Source organism: Cyprinus carpio, chromosome B6 (genome assembly GCF_018340385.1).
Source record: "Cyprinus carpio isolate SPL01 chromosome B6, ASM1834038v1, whole genome shotgun sequence".
Classification (NCBI taxonomy): domain Eukaryota; kingdom Metazoa; phylum Chordata; class Actinopteri; order Cypriniformes; family Cyprinidae; genus Cyprinus; species Cyprinus carpio.
The window spans coordinates 1,746,801-1,773,785 of NC_056602.1; the positions used below are offsets into that span (position 1 = coordinate 1,746,801).

The 26,985-nt window shown below is 35.7% G+C and overlaps 2 protein-coding genes across 6 annotated transcripts in view; one reads left to right on the forward strand and one right to left on the reverse strand.

The window, feature by feature from the left end:
• Positions 1-26,985, forward strand: part of LOC109056731 (E3 ubiquitin-protein ligase TRIM39-like) — an 820,810-nt gene that overhangs the window by 130,018 nt on the left and 663,807 nt on the right. The window lies entirely within an intron of this gene.
• Positions 14,521-24,641, reverse strand: LOC122137612 (NACHT, LRR and PYD domains-containing protein 6-like). Of its 2 annotated transcripts, XM_042725306.1 has the most exons (4): positions 24,511-24,641; positions 17,054-17,322; positions 16,589-16,633; positions 14,521-16,339 (listed from the first exon to the last, which is right to left on the reverse strand). In XM_042725306.1, the coding sequence occupies exons 2-4, from the start codon at positions 17,307-17,309 to the stop codon at positions 15,558-15,560; spliced, it is 1,083 nt and encodes a 360-aa protein (XP_042581240.1). In that variant the 5' UTR covers positions 17,310-17,322; positions 24,511-24,641; the 3' UTR covers positions 14,521-15,557. The 2 variants fall into 2 exon arrangements, with proteins under 2 accessions (XP_042581240.1, XP_042581239.1); XM_042725305.1 differs by lacking the exon at positions 24,511-24,641 and having other exon boundaries at positions 17,054-17,548.

Consider the following 26,985-nt stretch of genomic DNA (forward strand, 5'->3'; position numbering starts at 1 on the left):
AAAATTATATTATGACAATTTTTTTGAACTCCTGTGCCCAGATGATAAAGCAGCAAAGTTTTTTCCCTTATGAGAACTTTCTAAACAACTAAAAAAAAAAAAAAAAAGAATAAAAAATAAATAATTAAAAAACCTGCAGAAAACAAGCATTTCCATGCAACCTCATCTAGCATCAGTAGTATGTCTGTCACTAATGAGCACAATCAACCTCCGCCTACAGTCACTGACCACTGCCACTCTCACCTTGGGGGGGACAGGTGATAGTATCTTGCCGAAAAATGCACCAGCATGCATAAAGTAATGAAATATTGTGTTGGGCAGTGTTTCCTGGAGATCTACCTACCTGCAGAGTTCAGTTCCAACCCTGCTGTCAGCACACCTGCCTGTAATTATCAAGTGCTCCTGAAGATCTTACTCAGCTGGTTAAGCTGTGTTGTGATCAGGGTTGGAGCTGAACTTTGCAGGAAGGTAGATTTCCAAGAACAGGGTTGGGCATAGCTGGTGTAGAGGTACTATGAAACATCTTTTTAACCACCAAAAACCTGCTCTTTTCCCTGTGCCAATTCAGAAATGGTTGCTTTTTTATATCAAATCTCCAGATCAATATGTTTTAAAAGTTGAAAAGTTTCTATGGAATTTTTCTTTTCCTCTCCATATGATTCCTATTAAATTAGAGTTCGTAAATGTGGTGCTGCTTTGTTTACAGCAATAACCAAGAAAATGCTATATTGCTGCTATTTCATAAGTGTCACCAAACTCTCAGAGAGTTCATTTGCAGTTTCATTTTCATTTAATTTTCATTTGAAAAACTTATTTGCAGTTTTCATTCCACTTGACACTTTACAATTTGTCCACTTTATTGCTACTTGAACTGCACATTTATTCTGTGAAGGATTTTTTATTGACAGGTTTTTTTTCTCTTTTTTCTAATTAGCATACGGGTTCTCTTTTCCCTTTCTTTCTCTTTAAATTATTATTATTTATATTTTTACTTACTTTACTGTATTTTCTATATTTTTTACATACTTTGTATTGCCTGTGTACGTTATAGTTGTTATAACTTATAACAAAAAACTTATAAAAATATGTTATATTTTATAGTACATATGACAATAAAGTTCTTGAATCTTCTTTGAATCTTCTTGAATTCAGTCCATTTGCTGTTTTTGTTGTCTGCTGTTTTAATGTAAACAGTTTCACAAAGCTAATATCAGAACTTTTTTTTTTTTTTTGCTTAAAATCCAATATATAAAATACAACTGCTCTTCCTACATTTAACGTCTTTGTTTGGATTATGATTGAAATACAGTGGTCGCCAGTAGCAACTGGCATAAAAAAAAACCCACAGCCACTCAGTGCTGAAAGAGTTTATTTCAACAAGCAAGATGCTATACTTAAAGGGATTGTTCACCCAAAAATGTAAATTCTGTCATTAATTACTTAAGGGTGAAAAAAACACATTCATCAAGGATGCATTAAATTGATCAAAAGCAACAGTAAAGACATAATTTTACAAAAGATTTGTTTCAGATAAATGTTGTTCTTTTAGAACATTGTATTAATCAAAGAATTCTGAAAAGTATCACTGTTTTCACAAAAATATGAAACAGCACAACCTCAGTATTACAGTGAGTCTAATAAATGAAGAATTAAAAGTATCATCAAGCATTAAATTCAGTCTAAATGCATTTATTTAAAACTGTGCATCCCTGAGAGAAATGCTGAATGGAAATTTATACAGGTTTAGCATGACGTGAAGGTGAGTAAATGGCAGCTATTTTTATTTTGGCCTGACCTATCCATGTAAGAAGTCCTTTCATTGAGAACGATGTTGTAACTAAATAAAATAAACAATATTTTTTCTCAGTTTACTCCATTGATAGTAAAACTGAAAAGATATACAGACATTCACAGGATAAAACTATTTGCACTGTTCAACATCCCAGTTTGTTCAGTGTGCAAGTTTTGGTCATTCAGTAGATTAGAGAGCATCTTGACTCCTGATTCTCCAAGGTTATTGAAGCTCATATCCAGCTCTCTCAGATGAGGACGGGTTTAAGCACAAGCTGAAGCCAGATAACCAGAGCCTTCATCTGTCACCCTACAGATAGACAATCTACAAACACACACAGAAACAATGAAGATTATCTGAGACATTAGAACTCATGATAAAACCTAATTAAATCATGTGACCTGAATGAGGTAAACAAACATTTAGCTGCTAGTTTTAAACTGCATTTAATATAAATTTTAGATGATTGATGCAAACCCCAATTTCAGGATAATTGGGACATTTTGTAAATGCTCTAAAATCAGGAATCTCTGATGCATTAATTATCTTTAACTTTTTATTTAATTGTCAATAGTATATAGAAAAGATTTCAAAAGTTTTAACTGACCAACTTAAATGTATCTTGTAAATATAAACAAATTCTGATTTTGCTGGCTGCAAACACACCCCAAAATAATTGGGACAGAGGCTAAATAAAAGAGAAAAAGGTTACAGAACATCCAAGTTAAACTTTTAAAACAGTAAGCAGGTACTTTGGTAAAGTTATTAGGTATATCATGCTTGGGTATTAAAGGAGCATTTCAGTCAGTGCAAACAATGCTGAATCATGGCTCATGACTTTGTGCCAAATTTCATGAGAGAAGAGTCAAATCAAAAACCACATTTCTCAATGCAAAGAATTGAGATCTTTCACCAACTACCATACATAATATTGTGAAAAGATTCAGGGGATCCAGAGAAAACTCAGTCTGTGTAGGGCAAGGCAGGAAACCTCAAACCTCAGATAGTCACATGTGCTCAGGAGTACTTTGGAAAACCACTGTCACTTAACAGTCTGTCACTGCATCAATAAATGCAACATGAATCTCTTTTACTCTAGGACAGGAGTCGACAACCTATGGCACACGTGCCAACAGAGGGATAATCACTGGCACGCGAGCAATAGGCAAAACTACATACTGACTTACAATTGGAGATAATCATTCCTCATGGTCACGCAGTCTGTGAGAAGCTATAGATACAACTAAAATGTGAGTCTACAGATGTGCGTGGGGTCCGGCAAATTATTCACGTGACTGCTGCTCATACAAGGCACTTCAGGTCAGTGGTTTAACACCGTCTTTACACTGCACACGTATGTGACACGTTATGGTCACCAAAACTAATCGCGGCCACCCAAAGCTTGTGTTTATACAACGCCTCAGAAGCAGCTCTCTATGCTGCTTCGCTAAAGATGGGTGCCTAGTCTATTTTTGATGGACGCCACATCCAAGCCACACAGTTCAAGTACAAAATTAACACCCTGTGCAGACTAAAACACAGCTACAAATATTTTATCCTTTTCATGCATAAATGGTCTTCTGTGTAAGCTACAGCACAACAAAGCAGGACATAACAATAAACACCACAAATAAACTGGACAAAATATAATAATTTAGCCAACTTAACCATAGTAGAACCCTGGCCCCCCCACCCACCCACCCAAAAAAAAAAACCCACGAAAAATCAAGAAGAAAAAAAAACGTTGCACAGGCAAATCTCATAGTCTTGACACCACACATATAAAACAGAATGCACAGTAATATGTTACTTGGACTGTGAGTGTGTGCTGTGGTCAGATGAGTCCAACTTGTTTCTGGGAAAAAAATAGACGTTGAGTTTCTCAGTATGACCAAAATGACCATCCAGACTTTTAACAGCTGCAAAAGCAAGAAGCAATCGTATGTCATGGGATAGGGTGTGCAGCAGAGCAAATGGCATGGGTTGACTGGCAAGTGTGCGAAAGTGTCATTGACATGGAGGCATATATTGGAATTGTACAGAGACATTTACTGCCATCAAGATGACACCTTTCATGGGAAGTCCATGGTTATTAGATCAAGGCAATGCCAGGTCTCATTCTGCATGTGCTGCAACAGCGTGGTTTCATAGATGCAGATGTGCAGGCCAGTCCTATTGAAAATGTATGACCCATCATTAAAAGGAAAATCAGACAACGATGATCACAGGCTGCTGGGCATCTGAAGTCTTGTATCAAGTGAGATTGGAAAAAAAAAAATTGCATGCTAAACTTAACAATTAGTATCCTCAATTCCCAAAACAATTTAAACATTATAATTAAAAGGAAAGCTGATGTGAAACATGCCTCTGTGGCAACTTTTTGGAGCGTGTTAAACTCCAAAAAAAATAAAAATAAATAATATAATAATAATAATTAAGTTGACCAGTAAAAAACATTGGATTTTTTTTCTTGCACTTTAGTCAATTAAAAAAGGTTAAAGTGAATGAACAAATAACATTTTGTTGATTTTATGGAATTTCACAAAATGTCCCAACTTTTCCGGAACTGGTGTTGTAAAACAAATTTTGCTTCATCCACTTGTTTTATATATATATATATATATATATATATATATAATATATATATATATATATTATTATATATATATATATATATATATATATATATATATTGTTTTCCATTTCATCTGTTTATTTTTGGTCTTGTCATGTGGGGTTTTAAAACATTTGTACTTGGAGTAACATTAAAAGTCAGCAAATCAGCAAATTCTGTCATGTTGTCTTTTATTTCAAAAACTCAAATATGATAAGATAATTGCATTTAATACGGTGTTGATTTGTGTAATCATGTATAATAAATCAACACATCGGAATCCCAAACCTCAGTATCTCCAGCTGACAGTTTGCACTCTTTAGTCCATCAGAGAGCAGCTTCACTCCTGAGTCCTGAAGATAATTGACACTCATGTCCAGCTCTATCAGACGGGAGTTTGATGATTGTAGAACTGATACCAAAAATTCACAGCACTGTCCAGTGAGTGTACAGCCTGCCAATCTGAACAGAATAGAAAAAAAAAACTGAATTATTACTAGGGTTAACCCCTAATAGTCGATGATCCTGATCCTGGAGGACCACTATCCAGCAGAGTTTAGCTTTAACCCCCCAAAAAAACACACCTGAATCAGTCAATCAAATTCTTCTGAATCACCATAAACTTCCAGGCAAGTGTGTTGGAGCTAAACACTTCAGGATAGTGACCCTCCAGGTGCAGGATTGGATGCCCCAACCTAGATAAATGTGGCTAATATTTAGGTGCATATCCAAAAAATTGAGCAGAGTGTGTAAGTGCAAATTAGTACCCGTGCTTATTGCACAATGTTTTACTTAACTTCTACAACTTCATACAGCTCACTTCTCCCCAATGCCATAGACAAACTTGTGTTCCCTTTCTCATAATATGAGAAGGTATTGAGTAAGGCATAGCTTTGAGTCAGGTATAGCTTAATTGTCCAGTTTCTTGTGGTGTTACAGTTGGCAGCTACTCATTTATTAGTTTTTGTATATATTTAATTTGTTTGAATTCTGACCTCTGAAAAACTGAGTTTTTGTTTCATGTTAAGGCTATTTGTCTTTCGGCCTGACTATGTTTGCACAGATATTTCTCTATTCACTTTTTCAGTTTACTGTATATTTATTTCTTTGTTTGTTTTTAATTTATATTTATGCCAAAAATGTAACAATGTTTTTTTTAAGATGAGAATGATATTCATATTATGGGTTATTTTGTCTGCATTTTTTATCTCAGAAATGTTCATGCAATGTTTGCTGGTGTCACTGCGGCAAGCCTTATGCACGTGCTTAATTTATATTTTAAATGCTCAGTAATCAAGCATAGCGTTAGTTCTGGCAGGTCAGGTTAGTCAAGCTTGCATCACCTGACTCTCAGCTGATCCCCATCTACCTATGGGAATACGACACATCTCTAAGCACTCATATATAAGGTCCCTCAGTATTATCAGCGGTTTTAGCATTGCTCAATAGCTAATTACCCCCCTCCACCCCCAGCTCCTTCTCTGTCAGTCAGGATTCAGCCTTCTAATTCTCCTTTGAATCAGACTAATTCTAAAATGTGTCCATAAAATTATTGAACTTTAAAGATATCTGCAATACATTTGTTGATTCTGTTCACCCCTGGGGGGTTATTGCTGATCTCCTTGCTCTCATCCATTCTAGGGTGCATGGATGCACAGGGAGTTCTTGCCCAGAACAGAGCCATACTGCCAATCCAAATTGTATGCTGATTGTCAATCATCTTTGACGATAGTGGTCCTGACAGAATGATCATTTAGTACTTCTTTTGGCTTAAATGAACACTAACAGTCAACTAGGAAAATCTTTAGTCAGCCAGCCCTAAAAACTATTTGTCCATTTAATATAAACTGATAAAACTGGAAACTCTCTTTTCATAAACAAGTTCTTCTGAAAGGAGAATATGGTTCTGATCACCAGCTGATCTATATAGACATCTACCAGATACTGAGGCTCATAAGCAAATACATTTTCATCTCCTGAAGGAAAAAGTCATGTTTAGGTAAGTTTGGGTTTTAAGTTCATCAGCAGCACCTTAAACTGTGCTGTTGTATACAAAATTCATGCAACAGAGAGACTGCTAAATATTAAAAACATAGTCCGTTTGGCGTTTATAATGCTTCAGTATACTGAATGAATGGATCTCAAACCTAAGTATTTTCAGCTGACAGTTTGGGCTCTTCAGTCCATCAGAGAGCAGCTTTACCCCTGAGTCCTGCAGCTCATTGCGATTCATATCCAGCTCTATCAGATGGGAGTTTGATGATTGTAGAACTGATGCCAAAATTTCACAGCACTGACCAGTGAGTGTACAGTCTGCCAATCTGAATAGAACAATAAAAACTGAAAATTACATGTCCATTTCATATAAGTTTTCATAAAAGTGTAAAATACAAGTTTCTGCTAGAAGCAGAATAGGGCTCCGATCACCAGCTGATCTATATAGCCATCTACCAGATACTGAGGATAATAAGCAAATAGATTGGAATCTCCTGAATGAAATAGTCATGTTTGAAGAAGACTGGGTTTTATTTTCTGAGTAAATAAAATCAACAGCATCTTAAAATGCATTGTTTTCTATGCAACAATGGTCTCCATTTCCTTTAGAAAGTGTAAGTCTTATACATATACAAAGTTCAAGCATTAAATAATCTAACACATATATATATATATATATATATATATATATATATATATATATATATATATATATATTGGGGTGGGACGGTTCGCAAAAAAAAATTGAACCATTTGGTTCTCCACACACGGTTCGGCACGCGCTAGGACCGCAGTTCAACTTAAATCTGACAACGCATCTGTAATAGGCTATGGTTTCTTATAAATTACACGTTAAAGAAAAACAGGGTTTGGCTAATGTATGTTTCTGTTGATGGATGCGCATTCTGGCTTCCCAGTATATTACAACAACAGCGATGAGAAAAGAAAAAAAAAACCCTGTTGACAAACCATTCACTCTTGTTCAATGCGAATGCAGTGTGCTGGAATATGAGCAGTCATTTATTGCGTCATCACCCAGGTGCTGAGGCTCATTTAAGCTTTGCTAGTTTAAATATTTAAGAGCCAGAGGACGCGAGCTCGCGCGCAGTGAGAAGATTTGTGCATGCTCATCGGAAGCGTGCAAACCCGCGTCTCAGAACACGCGCAGATATAAAGCTCTCTCTGGAGTATTGTGTTTGAATGGACAAATTAACACAAAAATTATGTCAAAATCCCCATCTTGGTAAGTATCCTATAGCAGACATAGCCGGCTGAACGTACTGTATCAGTGCACTGGATCAATGCATTCTCTTAAAGTGAAAGTCTTAATACTAAGCAAACAGCTGCAACAATGAAACAACTCACTGCTCTGATTGAATAGCCATTTTTGTTTTTTATAAGAGATTAATCTTTAATTTATTCCAGTCAAATATTGCACTCATGCAGTATAACATTTGATTACTTTGATTCATTTAGAACTGTACCTAAAAACTAATGCACTAGACCTACCTAAAAAAAAACCCTGAAAAATAGAATATTTTTTTTTTCTTTATTTTTATTATTATTTTTCCATAAAAACTACTTCCATAAAGTAGTTTTTCCATAAACCCAAAGCACATACCGAACCCTAACCGAAACCGTGACTATAAAACCGTTGAAAAAGTTGAACTGTTCCATCCCTACCTAGGATGACATAATATATAGGTAATATATATATATATATACTGATATATAATATATATATACTGATATATGATATATACAGCATATATATATAGTATATATATATACTGCAAAATATAATGGATCAGTATACTGAATGAATGAATCTCAAACCTCAGTATCTCCAGCTGACAGTTTGGGCTCTTCAGTCCATCAGAGATCAGCTTCACTCCAGAATCCTGCAGGTCATTGTCACTCATGTCCAGCTCTATCAGACGGGAGTTTGATGATTGTAGAACTGATGCAAAAAATTCACAGCACTGTCCAGTGAGTGTACAGCCTGCCAATCTGAACAGAACAACAAAAATTAGGGCTGCCCCCTATTAATTGATTATCCTGATCCTGGAGGGCCATTATCCAGCAGAGTTTAACTTTAACCCCAAAATAAATACACCTGAACCAGCTAATCAAATTCTTCTGACTCACTAGAAACTTCCAGGCGAGCAGGTTGGAGCTACTATAAACACTTGAGGTTTGATGATTGTAAAACTGATGCCACAATTTTACAACACTGACTGGTGAGTTTACAGCATATGAATCAGTATATGTTAATATACTGCAAAATAAAATGCGATATATTACATAATACATTTCCATATATTGGAAACTAGTGCTTATATTTTTCAATATACAGCAATATATGCATTGACAATATATAGCTATATACTGATAAATGTGAATGTACACACATATATATACACATTCATGGAATGAGTTACAGCAGATTTCTAGTTCCCAGTATGCTTTACTTCTGACTGTTAAAGTAAAAATGTTCAAATTAATTGTTATTTTGTGTGTTTTTGCTCAATATTAGTATATGTAAATGTCTAATAATTTTATAATTTTGAAATGTAAAAGGGTTTCTGGCATGTGTAAGTTTATGGGGTTACCATTGTGGAGAAGAGTAGAGTCTGTGTGTTCAGGAAGAGATTAGCCAATATTGTAATATATTTACACAATATATTTTTCTGTATAATTTCTAATATACCATTATGTTGGTTAATATATTGATCATTCATATATTAGGAAATATATTTTCTTTGTATAAGGGATTATAATAAAAATAAAATCAGTATTTACACTTCATTTGATATATGCTTATAAATTACAAGTTCGACTGAAAGAAGAATACGGTTCTACCAGATACTGATGATCATAAGCAAATAGATTTGCATCTCCTGAAGGAAGTAGCCCTGTTTAGATAAGTCTGGGTTTTAAGATCTGAGTAAATTAAATGCTGCATCAGCGGCACCTTAAACTGTGCTGCTGACTCTTTACACATTATTTTCTATGCAACCATATTCTTCATTCCTTTTAGAAAGAGTGACTCATACATGAATGAATTTTACACCTTAGTATCTTCAGCTGACAGTTTGGGCTCTTCAGTCCATCAGAGATCAGCTTCACTCCAGAATCACACAAAATAAAAAAAACCATGTACAGCTCTATCAGATGGGAGTTTGATGATTGTAGAACTGAGGCCACAAATTCACAGCACTGACCAGTGAATGTACAGCCTGTTAAACTGAACGACATAGTGAAAAACACTGTATTTGATTACTGCGATTTGAAACACTCAAGGTAACTACTGTCCAGAATTAAGCAAAGTTAGCAACAGTCTCACACAGGTGCTACTTGCACTGTAGGTGTTCTTTTGTGTGAAAACATAGTGGAAGGCATTGAGGTTTTACAACCTTTAAAGCGGAGTGCTGAGAGAAATTGTATGAATGAATGAATTATGAATGCAAAATTTCTGAAGTTAACAACTATCTGCAGCAAAGTATCAATGGTATTTCCTTTTCATATTCCTTCTGTGTGATGCCTTATAAAGTAGTATTTATTAGTGCACCTTGGTTTGCTTACAGCAGTTACCAGGGAAACTGCTCTATTTCTGTTGTTCTAAAAGCACCACCTACTGTCAGAGAGTTGATTTAGACTTTTAATTTAGTAATTACTTAATAATTTAATATAGGGTATGTTTAAATTAATCGTCATTAAAACAATTGGTAACACTTTAATATAAGGACCGATTCTCACTATTAACTAGTTGCTTATTAGAATGCATAGTACTACTATATTGGCTGTTTATTAGTACTTATAAATGACATATTCTGCATGACCATATTCTACATCTTTAATCCTACCCAATACCTAAACTTAACATCTACCTTACAAACTATTAATAAGCAGTAAATTAGAAGTTTATTGAGGCAAAAAGTGTGACCAAACAATTTATGGCAAAAATGAATTGGAGTAAAAACAGATTATATTATTAGCTTAGAAGTTAATGCTAATGTTCAGTTTACACATTTGCATACAATGTTGTTGACTATTTTATCTAAGACTAAATAGCTATTTAATTTAAAGGGATGGTTGATTGTGATTTCAGTTTTTTCACTTTAGTTAGTTTTGTAATGTTGCTGTTTTTGCATAAACAATATCTGCAAAGTTACACAGCTGAAAGTCCAATGCAAATGGAGATATTGTCTTTTAAAATTATGGGAGTTTAATGCTTACAAATACGGCTGGTAGGGACTACAATGAGCAACTTCCCGGGTTGGTGACATCACAAACCCTGAAATTTACATAAACCCTGCCCCTGGGAACATGCAACAAAGGGGGCGGGGCCATGCTGCACTGCTTTAGAGAAGAGGAAGAGTCGTCGCCTGCATTTAACCCATCCAAAGTGAAAGTCGTGACATTTGCCAAGTATGGTAACCCATACTTGGAATTGGTGCTCTGCATTTAACCCATCCAAGTGCACAGACACAGCAGTGAGAAGTGAACACACACCTGGAGCAGTGGACAGCTATATCCAGTGCCCGGGAGCAAACTAGGGCTGCATGATAAAAAAACCTCTATTCATGCAATTTTATGCAAACGTTTGGGCACCCCTCACATTGCATTGTTTCTGTTGATTCAATAAATACCGTATCTGTAAGGTATAAATTAGATCCAAATGAAGTTGCTGATTCAAAAGCCTAGCAGATTATAAATTGAAATTATCATAATTATCAGGGGTGCCAAACTTTTACATAAAACTGTATATAAGGCCCTGTTTACACTATTGTGTTTTTCAGCTGTTCTTATTCCTGTTTCTCATGTCCCCTGCTCTGCATCGCTCTCTCTCTCATTCTGATCACCAGCTTGTCAGCTCCAGCAATAATAGGGTGACTAAACGTGCCATTTTCCCAGGACACGTCCTAGCCAGGATCTCTATATGGCCTAAAATAGCCACGTTTTGGCTTTGTGTGCGCTGCACAGACCAATTGTTGTATGACAAAGTACCATGAGAGCTCTAGAGAGCAGATGGCTTCTTGTGCTTTTGAATCGCTCTCATGGTACTTTGATGTCATACTTTGGTCTGCTCAGTGCTGCTTCAAGTCGAACACTAATATGTACAGGTATTTGCATCGCTTTGACCGTTCTCTGTAGATGCCACCTTCTCACGCACCACAACTGGTCGATTATGTACAATGTCTGCATGTTATTGGTCAAATGATCATTACCTTCTTTAAGTATGAAAACAGGAAACCAAAGCCAAAACCTGGATATTTTAGGCAATATAGAAATCCTGGCAAGGATGTGTCCTGGGAAAATGGCACGTTTGGTCACCCTAAGCAATAAATTGTGTTCCAATTTTACACTTTATGTGTATAGAGATAATTTTTCACATAGCTACGAGAAGCATTAAACATGGACGAGTTCCTGTGGTGACAAACAATTCTTGCTGGCAAACACTTCTTACGGTAACAAAAATGCTACAATGCAGTCATGTATTCTGCTGTATTACAGCTTTAATCAGGATAAAACTGTATATTAGAAGCTAACATAAGCAGTAGCATTTACTGATAACAAAGTATCTAAAAGTATGAGACAACAACAACAACAACAACAAAAAAAACATACTATTCTAAAATGTCCTGTAAGAGCCCTGCTTGTAAAGGTTCTTGCACGATCCTTTTCACTAATATTATCTGGGTCTCATTCGGGCTCAAATTGATAAGCAATATTGACAACATGATTGTTTACAATACAACCAGAGTACAGGCCACTGAGGACACGTTTTCTGGATTTCACTAGGTGGTTTAGCCATCACACAATACACAAGGCCAGCTAACCAATCTGAGGCTCTTTGTGTATTTCTGAGGGAGGGGCTTCATAAATCCAGGTGTGTGTTTATTGGAGAAGGGACAAAGCGGTGTAGAATAAAAGTAAATTATGTAAAAAAAAAATTGTTTTTTTTTTTAAAGCAAACATTAACATTGTAGACTGCACCCCATAAACACAATCAAGCCTAGAAAAAAACAGTGAACAATTAATTCAATTACTATAAATGTAATATTATAGTAATCTGCAAGTAATAGGACAACCTATAGTATTAGCATTAGCAGCAATTGATTTTTTTTTTACCCTTTACAAAAAATTAATTTTGACTGAATTTATTTAAAGACAGAGCCACTATTTTTTTTTTCAGTAAAGAATTGTTTAGAAGGAGTTGAGAAAATTTTTATATTTAGTTTTCCTCTCACTGTAACGAAAGCATACCAAACCTTAACTTTAAAACCAAGGCACGTACCAAACCCAATTTCAGTTGCTATTTACCCCTAAAAAAAAAAATACAAAAACCCCTAAAAAAAAAAAAAAAAACATCTGAATCTCAAACCTCAATATCTTCAGCTGACAGTTTGGGTTCTTCAGACGCTCAGAGAGCAGCTTCACTCCTGAATCCTGCAGGTCATTGTGACTCTTGTCCAGCTCTATCATAGGTGAGTTTGGTATCTGCAGGGCCAAAGCCACAGTTTCACAGCAGGTATCATTGAGTTTACATGAGGAGAGTCTGTAAAAAGAAGATATTTGTCAAAGACATATATTGTGTTTATCTTGTAGGACCAGTTCTCTAGAACATTCAAGCTCTATAGATAAACGAGTCCGGTCTCTTGAAAATGCATATCAATACCAAAATCAATTTTTATTATAATTATTTTCTATTTTACATAGAGCTGTTAGTTTAACACTTTAACTTAATTAATTAGTTATGAAAAAATTATGAGATTAAAATATTTTAATGCAGTTAACGCACTGGCCCCACCCACAATCCTGTACATCATCTTACATTTCATACAGTTGACTGTTGACAAACATGATGCAGGACAACAACTCCATAAATGCAGTTACCCTAATTTTAAGATATTAGGGGAAAAAATGCCCCTGTATGAGTTTTTGTCTCATATTTATATCATATGATAAGGGATATCACACCAGCAGTGAGAGCAATATCACACAAGTGCTGTTTTTGTCACGAAGAACACGAGTGCAAATGTGATTTTATACCACAGTTCAGTAAATAAGAAGTTAATATTGTGCAAAATTTAAACAAAAGTTGTTTTTTGTTCAATTTTGCCAATGAAAATATTACCTATAAAGCCACAGCAGAACTGTTGTGCATCTCCGAGCAACACAGCGGTGTTTGGTTTCTGAACGAATCATGTGAACCAGAGAGCCGTTTACTGAATTCCTGAATAAATCAGCTGTTTGAACGAACCGACTCATAAAGACATTTACCGCTATCTGCTGGTAGTTTTAGTTTCTTTTAGCATCATTTCACTTTACATATATATATATATATATATATATATATATATATATATATATATATATATATATTTAAAACATTAAAGGGATAGTTCACCAAAAAATAAAACATAAAGTAAGGTATTTTTTGAGTACTGTTTGTATCTAAGCTGTTTTGACTTTCATTGTATAAGCAAAAAAATACTGAGATGTTTCTTGAACTATCTTCTTTTATGTTCCATACTTTATGTTAGGCCATTGTAGCCTAAACATTTAACAAAATAATATATTTAATTGATCTTTTGGGGGTATTTTCACAGCCAAATTTATTTTGCGATTAATTAGATTACATCATGTAAGAACCCCTGCAATTAATTAGATAAAGAAAATTTGAATCGACCGACAGCCATGATTTTACATGCTATTTATGTGCAGAATCTTTGTTGTGCACACAATGCATGTGTTTGATGTGTATATAATACACAGTTTTTGCATGCATATGATAGGTTCTTTGTTGTTGTACATATAATACGCATTTTGGCATATGCACCTACCCCACACCCCTAAACCTACAAATTGCGTATCATATGCACACCAAATAGTATATAAATAGTGTATAAATAGTATGCCAAAAAGTAACATAAAACCATGCCATTGAAACGCACGTTCAAGAGATCGTGTTAGAAAAAATGTTTAAATATCATGTATGTGACAGCCAAGTAAAATCAGCTTTCAAATGTGTGTCTATAAAATCAATATTTAGTAAGTTCCTAGTAAATACAGGTTTACCCCCCAAAAATCAGTAAAAGTTACTTGCTTTACTTTTCTGCAGCATCTCACAGCTGGCAAGAGACTCATGTAGCCTCCCCATGTGGTCTCGTACATATTCAGGTTGAACTCATCCAGCACATCCTCTGACATCATTAGTGTATAGGCCAGCAAGGAGCACATGGAAGATGAGAGGCTCCTTCCTGGAGATGATCTGAAGTATCTTTGGATTTCTGTATTTAATGAATTGTCTTTGAGCTCCAGTAAGCAGTAGAACATGTTGGCTGAAGTTTCAGGTGAGATGTCCTGGCTTTTTAATTGTTCTGTAATGTACTGAGTTACTTCTGTGGCACTGTATTTGCTGTCTTCAGTGTTTGTGAATAGGCCTCTGAGCAGTTTCTGATTCGTTTCCAGTGAAATACCCAGCAGAAACCGTAAAAATAGATCAAAATGTCCTTTCTGACTTTGCATTGCTTTGTTAACAGCCTTCTTTAGTAATTTAGGTAAAACAATATTTTTATGGGTTTTGTGTAATTTAAGCTGAGGAAGAAACAAATATCTGTTTTGTGGTTCTTCAATGAAAAACTGAAGTTCCTCCATGTTCTTGTTCAGGTAGCAGAGGAACACATGGACTGCAGCGAGGAACTCTTGAACACTAAGATGCACAAAGCAGAAGACCTTCATCTCGTGAAGTCCAGCTTCTTTCTGAAAGATCTCAGTCAGCATTCCTGTGGACTCAAAGTCTTCACTCACATCAATACCACATGCTTTCAGATCTTCCTCATAGAACACAATATTTTCCTTCTTTAGTTGTTCAAACGCTAACCTGGCTAACTTCAATATTGTTGTTTTATTGGAATCAAGCTTAGTACGTTCTCTTTCTGTTTTTCTGTCACACTTTTGGCTCTTCATGTTCATCTGTATCAGCAGGAAGTGGATGTACATTTCAGTGAGTGTTGTGTTGATGTTCTCTGCATTGTTTCCAGTGGAGAAGTGTTGAAGAACAGTGGCTATGATCCAACAGAACACGGGAATGTAGCACATGATGTAGAGACTTCGAGATTTCTTAATGTGTGAGATGATTCTGGAGGCCTAAGTCTCATCTTTGATTCTCTTTCTGAAGTACTCCTCCTTCTGCTGGTCAGTGAATCCACGCACCTCTGTGAACAACCCGACATACTCAGGAGGGATCTGATTGGCTGCTGCTGGTCGTGATGTCACCCAGACGAGCGCTGATGGAAGCAGAGTCCCGTTCACCAGACTTGAAAACAGTTGATCTACAGATGATCGCTCCTCAACACACGCAACCATTCCACTGTCAAAATCCAGAGTCAGTCCACTCTCATCCAGTCCATCAAAGATAAGCGCGAGCTTATAACTATATATCTTATTTCTCTTCAATGTCTCCAGGCCCTGCAATTCAGGATTAAATATTTGTAGAATCTCATGCAGATTGATCTCTCTGTCTTTGATGCAGTTTATCTTTCGTAATGGAAGTAGGAACACAAAGTCAATATCCTGATTGGCTTTTCCTTCTGTCCAGTCCAAAATGAATTTGTGCACTGAAATGGTTTTTCCAATGCCAGCGATGCCTTTGGTGAGCACAATCTTTTTCTTCTTTTTGTTCAGACTAAATACATCATTGCATTTGATTGGCCTGTCCTGTGATTTCTGGGGTTTAAAGGCATTATCAATCTTCAGAATCTCATGTTCATGATTGACTTCATTAATATCCCCCTCTGTAATGAAGAGGTCTGTATAAGCATCTGTGAGATGCACTCTTTTTTTTCTTTTTTTCATCAAAAATGTGTTTCTAACTTTCTCCTTCATGTTCTTTTTGTGAGTTTTCAAGAGTTCCTGCAGCCAGAAATCCTCTGTTTATGAGAAAAAAAAAAAACTTACATTTATATACATAATAAATGTAAATACATATAAAAAACAAAAAGGTGGGAACAAACAACGTTGGAAAATGAAAACACATTTTTCACACTGGCACGATTATCAAAATCAGCTGTTGCAGACGTGTTTATTGCAGATGGTATTTAAATTCATAGTACTGAAAGCAATTCTATTCTGTATCCAAGTGACCCACCACTTTAAGGATGTGTGTGAGGTTATTTCACCTTGTTTTCTTGTGTGTTTCTCAGACGCTTCTAATGAATTAAGCACTGTGAAGAGGAAGGAGACTTTATTCATTCAAGTATACAGAATAGACACTGCATCATGGTTTCCACACTACTCTAAGCAGCACAACTGTTTTCAAACGTTGATAATAATCAGAAATGCTTCTTGAGCAGCAAATCAGCAAATGATTTCTGAAGTATGATGTGACACTGAAGACTGGAGTAATGATGCTGGAAATTCAGCTGTGAAAATTTTGCCATCACAGGAAAATAAAGATATTCAAACAGAAAACAGTAATTTTAAAGTATAATATTTTACAATATTATATGTATTGTTATTAAATTAATGCAGCCTTGAAAATAAAAAATCTTCTTTCAAAAAGATATTCTTTAAAGGCTGCCTCTAAATATGCACGTTTATATAAAATTTATGCTGCCTCTAGTTTTTTTTTTTTGCTTAATTACCTTCTTTGTACTTGTTCTCTAAATCTAAAGCCAGCTGGTTCTGGTTTATCCTTCTCAGGATGTTCATTGTGATCTCCACAGCTTCTTCCGGTCCATAACTGTCCACCATCTTATCCACTGTGTCAGTGACATCAGCATTCTCGAGTTTACCAGCTCCAATGCGCCCATCTTGCTGTAAAAGACTCCTAAATCTCTTCAGATTTTCTTGTTTCAGGTCATCTAGAATATTATAAAGCAGCTCTAATACAGGTGCCATCACCCTTCATAGACTATTGGACCAAAGGAAAAGGAAAAAGACTTCAAAGAGTTGCATTTTTATTGCAGGAGTCTATGCAGTACATGTAAATAAATGTGCATAATGAAATGACAATCAGATCAACTATTATGAAACACTTTTTAAACTTTTTAAGAGCTAAAATATTGTTTTGATTGTTTTCAGTTTAAGATTCTGTGCTCAGTATATTATTTTGGTTTGGTCTCATCTTGTTTGGTCTCATCTTGCTTGTCTCATCAGACTTAAAGCTTTATGATCCTGCCACTCACTTAAGACATAGATTCACATTGTGTTTTAAACTTTTACATTTCAGACCAGACCAAAAGAAAAAGAAAAATATAACATTAAAATCACAAAAACAAACAAGACAATAACAAAATAAAAAAAAAAAAGTCACATTGAAAAAAAAAAACGCCAGTTTTACTAACCAGGGTAATTAGCACGAAAGCGTACAGCTCCGATGGGCATGGAAAATTCAAGCTAAATAAGATAACAAGGGGGCGTGGGCAGTTAAAGTTCAAGTCCAGGAAGACACACTGGGGGCAGAGAAACAATACAAACAAAAAAACCTAAAAAAAAACACAAAGTAAAGACATACACACTCTCCAAAACAAAAAAATCACAAGTCCAGGAGACAGCAAAACACAAGAAATAGAACAAGAATTGTGACACCACATTTTATGAGGACATGTTTTTTATACTGTACAAACCAGTGTTGTCAAAAGACCCAGTACTTCGGTTCCAAGTCGGTACTAAAAAAAAATGAAAACATTACGGTACCAGGTTCTTTTTAAGATACCGGTCGTACAGAGTACCCAGTCAACCCAGTTCTTGATGTCCTATCCGAAAGGTGTGCAGATGCATTCTCTTTATAAAAGCACTGAAACATGGTGACCTCAAGAGGAGGAAACTGACATCAAACTGAAAAAAAAAAAAAAACACTTTAAAGACCCGACACCCGGATCAAATGAAAGCAACCAAGTTTCAATTTAATTTTTTTAATATTTAGATCTTCTGTTATGGATATTATTCCATATTTTAATTTGAATGTCAGATTGAAATAAACATCGTCGTAAGCATAGTTAATCATTAGCATAAGTGCGGCTAATGCTAATATAATGAGTATTAGAATTAAGTTTCTTTTTATGAACTATTTAGTGCTGCTATAACTTTTATTAGGGTAAAAAAAAAAACACAAGGACATGATGGTATTTACTATTATTAAACACCAGAGGCTTTTAAATAAATTGTCAATTTAAATATGCATGTTAGAGAATGTACAAATGGTTAACAGTGTTTATGTCATACCAGTCCATCAGAAAAGCAGTTCTGGGCTTTTTTTTTAAATATTGAAATTAACCATAAGGAGAATAATTGCTATATAACTATTGTTTATTGAAAGGTCATGTTATCTAACAAATGGAATCTTATTAGGCAATCAGGAACTCATCTCTCCTGTCCCAGCACTCCACATAAATCACACAGAGTTTTGTAATGCTCAGGAAAAATTATTTATTTGACAATTTATTGGCCAAAACATCAAACATAAAAGCTCTCTAACTTGGGGAGGAGTACTTTCTAAACTTACAAAACAAAGTTAAACATAAACAAAGAAGTCTTACCTTACTCCCTTTCTAACCAAAAAACGGAGAAAACACATGTTCAATTGTGTTTTCATTTACAGATGAAACTACACAAATTATTCACTCCTCAATGAAACACTATGGTATTTATAATTATACTCTATTAATTAGCCGAAATAAAATTAAATAGGCCTATGTTAAACTCAACCTTTAACTGCACTTAAGAAAAAAAAAAAAAAAAAAAAAAAAAATTCCAGTCGTATAGCTTTATTGGCATGTCGAGCAAAATAAATAAAGTGATCAAAATGAAGAGGGAAAAAATCAAATACATATCAAGTATAAAAATATAATCAATTATAGGCTAATAATAATAAACAGAATTCTACAGAAAAAATACAATCAGTTAATGGAATTACAAGACTATGGGATGGATAAAAATGTTTTCTTGTAGGCCTATTTCATTTTATGTAATTTTGTGTAACATTCATTCAAGATGAACTTAATTCAAATGCTTTCTACATCGCGCCCAATACAGTCCGGTAGCCTAGGCATATGGTTAATATAATAATTTAATAATATAATTTCTTAATTCTTAAAAATAAAAAAAAAATAAAAAAACTAATTACCCATGACCCTGGATTGCTATGGTCACACAGGATTGTTTACGCAGGTTGTTTTTTTATGCATTCAAACTCGTGGCCACGAGAAATGGATGTTGTTCCCTCAACATAGCGCATCTCAAGGCCACAACTTCACATCTCATGGCCACAACATTTTTTTCACGTTTTCCACTAGTTAATATGTCATGGCCACGACAAAAAAACTAGTGTTGCGCTGACTGATCGTTTTGAGATAATAGGAAAAGTAAGTCTAGTGTTTACTACCTGAACTACATGACATTTTAAAAAAACATTTTTTTTTCAAAAGTTTAAATCACTAGCAAAATACCAATAAATCAAAATGACACACAATGTGAGACACATAAATAGTTCTGGAAACTAAGGGTGCTTGTATCGACTGATACAGATCAGCAATACCAAAATAAATTAATACAACAGTAGTCAGTATGATTCGGCATGTGCCAAGAAAGATTTATGACCCTTGTCAAGATTGATATATGGCTTTGACCTTTTGACCTTTCTCCTCCCCCACACATGGCCCACCCACGTCGTGACCACTAGTGTTTGCGCTGACCCCGTGACCTGTTAATGATATCCAGATGTTACCTTTGACAGATTTGACCTTTGACCTTAGATTAATATTCTGAGCATTTTATAGTTCGTTTCATTTATCTAGTCAAATGTTTAACTTTAATGGAATTAGAATAAGGCATACATTAACACTACTATATTTATTTTAAAAACAAATAGAATGAAAATTCCACAAACAGAGCCTTCTTCTCATGAAAGGGGTATTTTCAGCAAAACTTCACATTTGGCAAGATGTCATAATGAGAAATGGTTAATTTGTTTAATTTAAATGGCTATAAAACTGAAAGATACAGAGAATATAATGGGCATTTTTGTATAAAGACCCATACGTCTGTTTGAAGCCTTCTTTTTATTATGTTTTTAGTAGTCAGTATGATTCGGCATGTGTCAAGAATGATTTATGACCCTTGTCAAGATTGATTTATGCCTTTGACCTTTCCCCTCCCCCACATGGCCCACCCACGTCGTGACCACTCACGTTGCGCTGACCCAGTGACCTGTTAATGATATCCAAATGTGACCTTTGAACCTGTTAATGATATCCGGATGTGTAAATTAGCATACGTGACATTCCAAAGTTAATCTTTGCCCTCCGGGGGAAGAAATATGATGTTTTGGTACAACTCTGTCTGGTGAGGATACCATAACTCCTGAGGAATGTTTTTGAAGATTTTATGGTCCATTCCCACATCCGTTGGTGTCTGGCATCTGATGCCCGCATGAATGGGGAGGAATCTGGTTGCATTCCAAGGTACGTTCTAAGGTGGAGTGGTTACACTCTACACGTCTGACGAAATGGCTGCAGAGTGGAATGGGGTCATACCGAATACATGGTACCGAGGGGGTCGGTGACCATTCTCAAAAGAACCCAGACGACTGAATGTACATATTCGCCTGCGAAGACAAGACAAAGCTTAGCGGTCGTTCGGGGGGTGACCTGCATAAGGAACATCACGAAATGTACATCCTGCAATTTTTGTTCAAGTGGCATGATCTGCATCTGCTGAGCGGCTTTTTTTCCGATTGTAAACAAAATGTTCAGGTGGTGTGACATGCGTGACGGATTCAACAGAATTAAAACACAACTGTTTCATCCTGAGAGTTGCACCCACAATGGTTCAGGGGCATTGCCGTCCCCGCCCAGTTACTACTGCCATTATAAAGAACAGTAAGTCGAACCTACCCACACCACATTTCCAACATGTCTCAAGAAGGGTCTTTACAATGTGATCAAGCTCCTTTCAACCCCAAAGCTCCTGATGATAAGGTCTTGCTGAAATTGAATATCCAAGAAGCTGGTACACCTTTAAAGTGTCCCTATTATGGCCATTTCCAATATTGCCTTTCATGCAGTGTGTAATGTAGCTATATGTGAATGTAAATGATCTGCAAAGTTGTAAAGATGAAAGTGGCACAATAAATAAAGTTATTGTCACCCAAAATAAAGAATCGATAACTTGACCCCACCCACAAACACACATCATTCAACTGACGACTGCTTCTCTAAACTTGGGGAGTTCAACGCAGGAGTCATAAACGCTTGCTGTTGAAAGATGGTTTAGTATCCTGTTTATTTGGACCAGCTGCTCCACTGAATCACAACCTGTAAGTATGATAAATAATAGATGTTTATATTTCTATAAAGAGTTAAAAATATACAGAACTATGGAAACAGGCTTATCGTTTCCGACACGCGCTGTACGCCTTAGACTAATCACAACAGACTAGGCCATCTGACCAATCAGAGTACAGCAGGCTCCTGGGAAAGGAGGGGTTTAGAGAGACTGAATCTTTGAACTGCTTCGAACGAATTGTTTGAAAATCACTGGAAAATGAGGTGGTATTAAATGCATATTTTGAGGAAAAAACAAAAGCGTTATTTGACCTCGCATGCATGTGTAATCCTAGTGAAGGAGACTCCCAAAACAATATTAGGAAGCTTGAAAATGGCATTATAGGGGCACTTTGTAAACAAATCCATGGTTTGTTCTGTCTCCTCCAGTTTAAACATTTCAAACAATTAGGGACTTATAGGTGAAATGATGGTCTGAATTCATTCTCAGGGAACTTTTCTGAAGAGACAGATAGAGACACGATCTGTGTCTGTGCCGTAGCAAAAACATTAAAATAAAAACATAACTGCTCTGCATGATATATCGAATCAAGGCTATAAATGACAGCTTCCTCCACCACCACACTGTCTCAGTCCACTGCTCCACAATCCTTCTTGGTGCTGGACATGCCTAGAGAGATACAGATCTTAGATCTTAAACATGTCACTTGAGACGTGACTGAAATACCATAAAGGCATGATCTGTCTTTTCTGATTTTTTACAGAAATGCCTGAGATCTATTTATCTAAGTGTACCTTGGAATGCAACTGGATTCCTCCCCCATTCATTGCGGGCGGTCAGATGCCAGACAACAACGGATGTGGGAATGGACCATAAAATCTTCAAAAACATTCCTCAGGACTTAATTTATGGTATCCATCAGCAGACAGAGAATCATATTTCTCCCCCGGAGGGCAAAGGTCGACTTCGGAATTCCACATATGCGGATTTACACATCTGGATATCATTAATAGGTCAAAGGTCACATCTGGATATCATTAACAGGTCACAGGGTCAGCGCAAAGTGGGTGGGCCATGTGGGGGAGGGGAAAGGTCAAAGGTCAAAGTCATAATATTAATCTTGACAAGTGCATAAATCCTTCTTGACACATGCCGAATCTTTACTGACTACTTACAACATAATAAAAAGAAGGTTTTCAACAGACGTATAGGGTCTATATACAAAAATGCCGATTATATTCTCTGTATCTATCAGTTTTATAGCCCTATAAATCAAACAAATTAACCATTTCTCATTATGTGAAGTGTTGCTAAAAATACCCCTTTCATGACAGAAGGCTCTGTTTGTGGAATTTTCATTGTATTTGTTTTAAAATAAATATAGTAGTGTTAGTGTGTATCATTCCAATTCCATTAAACACATTTGACTAGATACATGAAACTAACTATAAAACGTTCAGAATAGTAATCTTTATATAGCAGTAGGCTTGTTTGGGAAGTACACCTTCACCTTTTTATACAGACTCCCTATAAACTCCCTACAATATTTACAGAAAAAGTCTATGAGAATCCAGAGAATATAGTATAATCAAACATTAGATTGAATCTAAATGCATTCATGAAAAATGTTTATCCCTGAGAGAAATGGAATTAACATATATAATATAGAGGTAAGTAAATATATATCTATATATTGCCTGTTGATTGTTTTAGGTGAATGTATATGAGCATTTATGTTAGAAGACTGTTGTTATAACCAGGGTCGTCGGACTGGGGGTAAACCAGTACTGATTACCAGGGCCCCAAAGGAAGAGAGGGCCCTTGAAAAGTCTGGAATATATTATATTTTACCTGGATATTTTCCATGGGGGCCCATCAAAGGACTGGCCTATGCATAGGGCCCGGGATCTTGTGCAAACGCCCCTGGTTATAAACTAGCTATTTTTGTAATGTAAACCTAAGCAATAACAATATAAAAAAAGAGAGTAAGAGCTTCTTAATCTGTTCAGATTGTCTTTTTCTAGGTCATCTATTGAATCATAAAGGAGCTTTAAAACAGATGCCATTGTCTTTTGTGGATTATTGAAGATGAAAAGGATAAAGTTTTCAAGAAGCTCTACTTTTATGGGATCTATGAAGACAAAACTTGTGTATAATGAAAATGCCTCTTATTTTACATTTATGCATTTAGCAGACACTTTTTTATCCAAAGTGACTTACAGTGCATGCAGGCTACCATATTTTACCAACGTGTTCCCCTGGGAATTGAACACACAACCTTTTGCGCTGCTAATGCAATGCTCTACCACATGAGCCACAGGAATACTACAGGAAACTCTTATTAGTTATTTCAAATTTTAAGGGCTAAACAAAAGAGATTCTTCAGGTTGTTCATCAATTTAGGGTTATACCGGTATGGTATAAAAGAATTGGCTCAGTGCTAGTGATGTGAAACTGAGTTTCATCAAACTTATGGACCTGCCCTTAATATGTTCTAACTGAGTGAAGCAAGCACAAATGTCAGGGTGTCACAACATCTTTTAGTGTTGTAAAATGCCTCAGGCTCCTGAGGGTTTAAAGTACAAGAAGTTTGTGCCATAAGTTAATAATTACACTCAAGATGTCTGAGGAAATGTTCCACATTTTGTCACCATGTAATATCATGGCTTTTCTATTACATCACCGACCAGAAAAAATATATATAAAAACAAGTTTTACTGATTGAAAAACAAGGGCAATATTAAAAATCTATGAGTCTGCTGTGATTACTGGAAACTGAGAACAGTGATCAGTAACAAGGTATTTATTAACTCACCTTAATAATGAGAATCTTTGGTGAAGTATCTTTCTCCTCTGAAGTGGCAGCTTGTTCAACAGAAGTGGCTGCTATTCTTCTCTCTTATGCTTTCTTCGTTCTGTGGGCATGTCTCTAAGTACTGCCGCTCCTTATAGAGCAGGGGTGGGGAATGTGATCCAGAGTTTTGCTCCAATCTTAATCAAACACACCTGAATCAAGCTAAACAGGGTCTTCAGTATACAGGTAGGTTTTTTTCAGGGTGGGAGCTAAACTCTGCAGGACAGTGCCCCTCCAAGATCAACGTTCCCCACCCCTGCCATAGAGAGACAGAGCCCATTTAGACCATGCACACCCACGGGTCACTTTTATGAGTGTCAACCCCTAAAAAAAATGAGCGTTTAGGACCAAAAAAATTGAAGATGTCAGGGTATTTCACTTTGGGCTGTTCAGTTGGATATTTCTCAAACAAAAGGAAGGTTAGGAAAAGGGGGGGGCACTGACATAGACCAATAAAATTTAGTTTCTTAATATATCTCCTCCTCTCAGATTAACATAAGGTGGTGAAACAATCCTTTGACATGGTTAAAAATAATGAATGGTCTTGTCGCCGATTACGTTTCCCACTCCAGGTGGGCGCAGTTCTCAGAGTAATATGACACGTTGCGCTCTAGTTTTGTGTCCTATATGCTTGTTTTTTGGGTCAACCAGCTTATAAAAAAACGTAGTTCTGGGCTTTTTAGCTTGTTTACTGTACACCTTGTCACAAAGCAGCTTTTAGACATTGCTATGCATCTTCCCTAAATGAATAAAAAAAAACAAGAACACCAAATTCCCCCACCTAAATGCGTGTCCTAAATGTTGGATTGTTTTCCCCCAATTGTGGGCGTGGTTTTCAGATTATGACGCATGTCACTCTGTCTCTTACACAGAGTACGAAGTCTGCGTAGGGCACCAACTCCCAGGGGGTTGCTGCCATTCCCCCATCTGCACTCGCGACCACGAGTTCGCACCTCATGTTTGCTGCTGAATGCAAATTATCATAATTGAATTCATAATACTGTGAAACTTTTTTGGCAAAAGAAAAAGAAAGAAAGAAAAAAAGCAAAAAACCAAACATTCTCACAAATTTCACACACACCCATAATACTGTGAAACTTTTTTGGCTGTTGACGTTTTTTTAATGTCGGAAATAATTTCACCACCACCAACGCATCTAATATTCTCTCAGAGTTTCCATGTTCCTTTACAAAAATTTGCCATGGTTTTAACACGAATAACACCAAAAAATCATTGTTCTTGTAGCCATGGTAACTGCAAAATTAACCATGGTTTTATTACTTCAAATGATAATTTACAAAGAAGTATTAAGATGATAATTTTTGTGGTTATAAAACAGACCTAAGCCAACAACAGCCTGTTAAAATTACTTAAAATGCATATATTATATATGTATGTATGTATGTATATATATATATATATATATATATATATATATATATATATATATATATATATATATCTATATATATAGATAAATGAGGCAATAATGATTGGTTAATAACACTGTTAAAATACATAATGTAGGCTAATTACAAAAAAAACTATTTAAGATACATTAGATGTTATTACAAATGCCTGCAAAGGGAGCCAAAAGCCTGGTAATTACTGCTGCTACACTTACAGGACGATCAAACCCTTGTTTAGGCTATTGGCCAAACATTTAATTCAAATATTCACTTAATCTTTAAATTTTTTGCCAGCTTTTTGCTAGTAAATGACACAGCCTCTATTATTTCTTCAACAAAAAACCATCTGGACATCACAACCCTTGCAAAAAAAATAAACCATGGTTTTATCGTAATAAAAACTTCTTAATTTTTTTTTGCGTGATTTCTGAATGCTTGAGACTTTAAAAATCAATTAGACAACTGTATTAATAAAGTCATAGTTCTACTCTGACCCCTCTATGTAGTTTTTTTTTTTTGTGTGGTGTGTGTGTGTGTGTGTGTGTGTGTGTGTGTGTGTTTGGTGTTTACTTTTCCATAATATTTGAAGAAAGGGGCACAGCAATACAATTCTGCTTAGGGGAGCTACTAATCATTATTGAGCTAATATTATATGTGCCTAAAACTGTGTTTTTCATAGTAATCAAAACATTATTTAGCCATGTTTATTAATCATGGGGACCTGTATACACACACAGCCTCAGTGTGGTGGGTCCTCAGACCCAGGTTCTATCATTCAGTAATTTAAAATGAAAACTCTTTCTAAAGTCCCGTACACAGACGATAGGAGAGTCCAAAAAGAGACAGACAGACAAAACAGCACTGAGACACAGATAAACAGAGAAAAGACACACTAATGAGCTTGATATTCACCTTGATTATAGATGCTCAAATCACTAAATAAAAATTATCATTAATGCACTGACAATTCAAGACACACTTAAAAATGTTTTTTTAAACAGGCAAATAAATGATGGTATGGATAAAA

Coding starts and splice junctions, on each gene's coding strand:
- LOC122137612 (XM_042725306.1), bottom strand. CDS start 17,309: ATGGCACCTGTATTAGAGCTGCTTTATAATATTCTAGATGACCTGAAA. Junction 16,634..17,053: donor AGAGAACAAGTACAAAGAAG/GTAATTAAGCAA, acceptor TCCTCTTCACAG/TGCTTAATTCATTAGAAGCG. Junction 16,340..16,588: donor GAAACACACAAGAAAACAAG/GTGAAATAACCT, acceptor TCTCATAAACAG/AGGATTTCTGGCTGCAGGAA.